Source organism: Pyrus communis, chromosome 3 (genome assembly GCF_963583255.1).
Source record: "Pyrus communis chromosome 3, drPyrComm1.1, whole genome shotgun sequence".
NCBI lineage: Eukaryota > Viridiplantae > Streptophyta > Magnoliopsida > Rosales > Rosaceae > Pyrus > Pyrus communis.
In genome coordinates, this window is record NC_084805.1 from 8,190,262 (window position 1) to 8,196,700 (window position 6,439).

The following is a 6,439-nucleotide window of genomic DNA, read 5'->3' on the forward strand; positions in this document are numbered from 1 at the left end:
ATAGAGAAAACCAAAAAGGTAACATTTTTAAACAATCAGTAAGTTTGTCCTACTTCTTAAACAATTAGTGAGTTTGTCCTAATTCTGCCAAACTAATTCCACTAGAGTGCATGCGCCAATCACATGTATGTGTTGCTTAATGCTTTGTCCTTCTTCTTTCTTGTGTGGCGATTAGCCAATTTCTTTTTGTTGCTTCCTTAATGAACCTTAGAGCTTTGCTTCTTGTTTTCGCTTTTTTGTCTCAAAAATTTTAGGGCCGGCCTTTAATTTTGATCTAGAAAAATTGTAAAATTTGTCGATATGGAAATAAATGTGATTCTTGTAAGAGAATTGGACATGGAGAAGTCGGTTGTCCTAACCTTGGAGGTTGAAAGAGAAAAATATAGACACTGAAAGGGAAGCTGAAACACTAAACAAAGGAATACGTTATTGACACTTCAAATTACGATGTGGTTGTTGAGCAAACCAAAAAATAGATTGGATGGCTATTCCTAGTTTGGCTTAATGCACAAGAAAATGAAAATATTAACGATTGCTATATAAAATGGAAGTATTTTTGAAAGAGAGATGATATAACGCAAACAGAGAACAACCTAATCAAAAAGACATCTGAAAACTCTTGTTACTCAGCCTCAGCTGCCTCCTCAACCGCGGCTTCGATCCGAAGAAGCACGAATCCAACCGCAACTCCGACGAGAGTGAGTCCATTGAGGATGGCAGCAATCTTGAAAATCTCATCAACAGCATTGCAGGTGGACGACAGTGCACCACCACCACCACTGCCGTTACCCTTTGATGGGGCTCTCAAGGAGCTCACAACCCTAGCAAAGGACTGCTCAGTGGTCCGTGGGAGGCCAAGGGAGGCCACACTGCTCTGAGCTTTGAGTCCAGAGAAGGCATTGAGTCCTGTTAGGTAAGTCACGTTGTTTGCTGATGACATCCTCCTCCTTGATTTGGCCACTGTGGTGGCAGCAACCATTGCTGGGGAGACAGTGGCGGAGGCTGCTGCCATTGCTGCAATTTTTCTGAAGAAAAACCCACAAATATTTAGACAAAATTAAGAGAAAATATAAGAACCCTTTGAGGAATACGTTGTTACCTTATTTTCTGACGGGGTTCGTGGTTTGTGCAGGTGGAAAGATGAAGGGAACTCAAATGGGGAGGTTTGTATGAATGGGGATGAAAGATGATGAATGGATAAGGTGAGAAGGGGGATGGTTGGTGGACAAGCAGATTGGATGACCTTTTAGTTTCTAGAGAGAGATTGTGCAACTTTAAAGGCTGACCATGGAAATGGGAGATTTTTCAGTGTGATCAGCACGCGAGGTGGTACATCATGTGTCACTATATAAATTATGGGATATGTGTGTTAAAAAATTTATAACTTAAAAAATAAAATTTTCCACCACTTACATAAAAACACGTGATGTACCACTTATGTTCTCGTCACAATAAAAAAAATTCCATGGAAAGATTGACTCTCTGTGTATGAATAGTCTTGTTTAATCAGGTAATGGATAGTGCTTTAAAAATGACTAAAAGTACTTTTTGTGAAAATAAAATTTTGGGTTTCCAAACACTTTTAAGTGTTTTTTGGAAGAAACATCATATATGTGCTTATTGTAGAAAGTACTTAAAGTGTTTTTTTATGATCCACTTGAATTTTTACCAAGAATTGATTTCAAAAATATTTTCACTAAAAACGTTTTTAATCATTTTAAAAACACTTTTAAACGACTTTTAGGTAAATAGATGTGGGAATGTTCATTGGAGTTGGGTATGGAAAATACTTGGCACACACGTGTAAAGGAAAAAAGTGTGCAAATCATTTCTCGATTCTTTATTTACGATAAGTCACTCAAGTGAAACTATAGTTTAACACTAGAATTTGTACCCGCGCGTTGTTGCGGGATTGAAAACTATATAAAAGATCATGCGATTTTAATCTTCATAAACATTTACTGTCTAACATGATACTTATGGTATAGTTAAAGGTTTTATATGTTTTAGTAGTAGTTAAGTCTGTTCCTAATGCATCCACTTGAGAAAAATTAGCATTTAATGTCTCCAAAGAGAACTTTTCAAGAAAGTAGTTGAGACAAAGTTGTTACAAAAACTTAATGTGAATGAATGCAGATCGGAAGCCAAAAGTAAGATCAAAACGATTACAGAATGGGAATAAAATGTTAGAGTTAACATTAAACAATTTAAAGATTAAACCGGTTGAATATACATTGGGTAATCAAATATATGCAATGAAAGAATCGAAACTGAGGATTATGGGTTGTATAAAAGTCAAATAGAAATGGATGAAAAATGAAAAATGAATAAATGAATAAATAGGAAGAAAAACGTAGGCAGTAAGAAAACTAACAGAATATAGATATTGCAAAATGGTTAATATATTAAAAACTAAAGGTTTCAATAGATTATACACCTTGAAAAAAAGACGAAATTGGAATGATGGCGGTTGTTAAAAGCGAAGAAGAATGAGATGAGACAGTGATATGTAGTATCTGATTGTAGAGACAAAATCTACAGTAAAAAAAAGAAAATTTAAACATAAAGTTTATCTATAAATTGAACACTGAAATAAGTAGAAGAATAAATAGAGAAATGGGCCACACGAAGATAAAAAGGCTTACCAGAACTTGGTTGTATGCCAATTGAAAAAGATTGTAGGTGTCAACTGAAAGTATACTTAGCAGCATGTCCAGAAGATGTAAAAATAACATCACAAAATATAAACACTATTGAAAACACACAGGTTGCAATAGGTTTACAAACGAAAAATTTATTTTTTTGTACAATGTAGATAAAAAATGGGTAACAGTTGGTTGTTTGCATACACAAAAAATATTCCTGGCATATGCTGGATCTTAGTACTTGGAACTACTTTTCAACCATAACCAGCATTGGGATACAAAAAATGGGGAAATGCTGGTTTATGTACAGGCAAAAAATGTTATGAAGTTCATACCAGAAACATATTTACATGATAGGGATATAACATAGACATTGTTTCATACATGTTAACAAAAAACTACCATCATTTTTAGCGGTGGAGGCCCAACTTTTGTTGCTGTATTGTTCCCTTTCAAGAAAGCAACCTAGGGAAAAAAAAAATTGAAATTAAGAGAGTTAGATGACACTTAAATCCGTGTTGTAAAAAATTTTTAGCAAAAAAATAAAAAACGAAGGTTAAAATATAATGATCGAGGTTTTTTTTGGAGGGGTACCATCTGGTTTTCCGGCAGTTGGGGATGACTTCTTCTTGAGCAATTTGATGGGGACTTCATCGAACTCTCTTGGATCCGTGTCTGAAATTTGGTCTACTCCACTGTTTTAAATGAGGAATTAATGTTAAACAACATGACTACAGACAAATTTGAAATTTATACCTACAAAGGTAGTTATGGGACAAATCTTTGTTCACCGCCAGTGAAAAGAGCTCGCCTGATTGATTTCCTTTTTCGTTTAAATGATTGTTCATTGGGTTCAACCATTGAAGTCGAAGATGAAACGGTGGTGGAAGACATTGTGATTTCTGTTGACAAAGGTTGTGGAGTTGCTGGCTGCATAGCTGTATCCTCAGTGACGTTATGAATGAGGATATCATTTGAATTAAAAGCATTCCTCCTGTTGCTAAATCGCAAGTGAAATTTTTTTTTCTGTCCAATAAGCCTGAGAAATTCATTTGGCAACTGTTGTTCCACCAGTCTTTGATTTAATACCAAGTCTTTGCAAGGGATCCCAAAAAGCTTTTCACCAAATTTACCGATTATCAAAGCATTCAATTCATTTGTTTCATCTTCAAGAATGAGATTCACCTTGTACCTACATTTAGAAACTCAAGCTAATGAGATTTTTGAGAATCGTAGGTTTTCACAAACATAATAAGCAAAAAAGCTGATACAAAACAGATTACAAATGTGGAGTAATGTTACATAATCATATGGCTATCATGTGTGACCAAATATGGGAAGACCACAAAAAAAAAAAAAAAAAAAAAAAAAGAGGAAACAAAGAAAGAAATATTTTTGTCAAAACAGGAAAAAAAAACAATAAGATTTAGGTTTGTACAACTCAAGTCGAACAAAAAAATAACAAATTTTTTTCTTTTTTTAAAGAACACCATGTTTGGCAACCACTGCGTATTTCTATTATAAAAATGCTTTCATGATCTGGAATTTAGAAAAAAAAAAAAAAAAAAAAATTAAGTGTGATCACATAAATCATTACACCAAAATTGTAAATTTTGCACACAGTGTGAATAACCCTATATTTATTATTTGTCTCAATTGGTTAATGAGAAGAAACAACACGGTATCAAGAAAGAGTAAATTTTTTGTTAGTGTTGCTTCAAATACCATGGCGTTGGAATTTGATTTGGATGTTTTTGACAAATAAACTGTCCAGTGGTTGGATCATTTTGCATCTGTTTCACGTAGTTCGAGCAAGCACTGTACCACCAGTTGAACCGTATGTCAAAATGTTTGATAGATGCTCTACACACAAATGTATCGTCCTGTGATATGTTTTGTCACATAGCCGTAACAGTCAGAACACCAATATAATTTAGTTTGATTAAAAAAGTTAAAATCCAATGGTACGATTTTAAGAATAGACAAAAAATAAAAGTTATGTTTTATACCTTATGCAGATCTGGATCCAAAAAAGCCAATTCATCAATTGTAACTTTTTAACACTTTGGAAAATCTGAGCTTCGTTTCCTTGGATTGTAGAGGGGGAAAGTATTTCCAGAGCTTCTTTACAATCAGAAAACCTGTAGGATTGAAAACATTTTATCAGTTGTCAAACAAAAAAGATAGCAAATGTTTTGTATGTAAAAAAAAAAAAAATAGTGTTATTTTGTTTTAAAAATGGATAATATACTCACATTGACTTATATGTATTCAGTTCGGGGATGTCTGGGTCAATAAAAAATAGAGATGAAGCAGTACTGCTCAAATAAATTTTTTCTGTGTGTTGCAACCACAGCACAGAAAAAAAGATTAATGAACAATATTAATGACATTAAGAAAGTTAAAAAACAAAAGACAATACAAAAGAGACGAAACAATTGGCTCATAACAGAATATCAATTACTTTATAACTGGTAAATGGAAAACTAAACATGTTTAAATCAATCTAGCACACAGAACTGAATAAAAATAGAAATAAAGTAAGAAAACGACTAATAACAGTGACCAACCAGTGATAGATTGAGACATTTGTAAATTAACTAGCCAAGAAGGAAGGAAACATATAATGAGAAATTGGATGAAAGAAAAATAACAAAAGTTTAGGACGACAAAAGATCCAAATAATGAAAACGAAACATGTGTACACACCAAAATAAACAGAGTAAAAATAAGTTTTTAACAAAATGGAATACCGAGGTAGATCTTGACTTTCAAACTTGTGAAAACAACAATGATTAGCAAAGAAAATCCCTCTGCTGACGAAGAAGAAAAAGCTTCAGCAATGTCTGCCACAACGTTACTGTTAGTTGCTCTTTTCTGTAGATAAAGAAACGACAAATAAAATTTTGACCTTTTTATACTAGCAAAGCAACAAATATTGAAAACATTCTGTAAGAATAGGGATAAGAAGTGAAAAATAACCTAATATTTTGGATAACCACATCACACTTGTGCACAACCCTTTGGTTAATCTGTTTAGGTTCCAGCTGCTGCAGAGCGCTTATACGACCAATGACATCTTATCATTTTAAAAAGAAACACATGCACATTATTAAACTCCATTTTAGGAAGTAAACACACAGTTTAAGCCACGCATATACACATAGACATTAACAGTACCTGTGAGGATGTCAACTTTGTTTAAGCAAGGGTAGAGCTTGTTATAATCTTGGAGGAAAAATCGATGGCGAGGGATGGGTGGAAACACACTTGCTAATTTTCGGAAAGCTGTCTTCGAGGTCAACAAAACCTGAGTTTCATGAGGCACCACCTTGTACTGTCCCCTAATTTTAATAGTTCGAAATTCTGTGATTTCATAGCATGCACCAGCTTCAATTTTTGAAGCCATGACATCATAATCAACATCTAATGTAGAGGCCTCAACTGTATGTTGCTTTGCATCGTAATAAAAAAGAGGAAAAACAAAAGTCAAAAAATCAATTAACAAATAAATGAAAACACAAATTATACACTCAACAACACATACAATATGAGATGAATCAAATTGTTACCATGAGTAAATACAACGAATGAACGCAATTAAATTATTTGGAACAAAATCTAAAAAAAAATTCCATCAACACATAAAAGTTTACAACATAAAACACCACATGGTACATATAAGTAAAGAAAGGCAAAAATTGAGGAAAACATAGGTGATGTACACATTTTGCTGATCATAACATATCTACGAGTAACCTTCTAACATGTAAAAAACCATGGCAGCATAAACA

The 6,439-nt window shown here is 33.5% G+C and overlaps 1 protein-coding gene across 1 annotated transcript; it reads right to left on the reverse strand.

The window, feature by feature from the left end:
- Window positions 1-517: 517 nt before the first annotated feature.
- On the reverse strand, window positions 518-1,230 carry LOC137728895 (cytochrome b6-f complex subunit 7, chloroplastic-like). The gene is made up of 2 exons (XM_068467688.1): window positions 1,100-1,230; window positions 518-1,025 (listed from the first exon to the last, which is right to left on the reverse strand). The coding sequence occupies exon 2, from the start codon at window positions 1,010-1,012 to the stop codon at window positions 623-625; it is 390 nt and encodes a 129-aa protein (XP_068323789.1). The 5' UTR covers window positions 1,013-1,025; window positions 1,100-1,230; the 3' UTR covers window positions 518-622.
- Window positions 1,231-6,439: the final 5,209 nt, after the last annotated feature.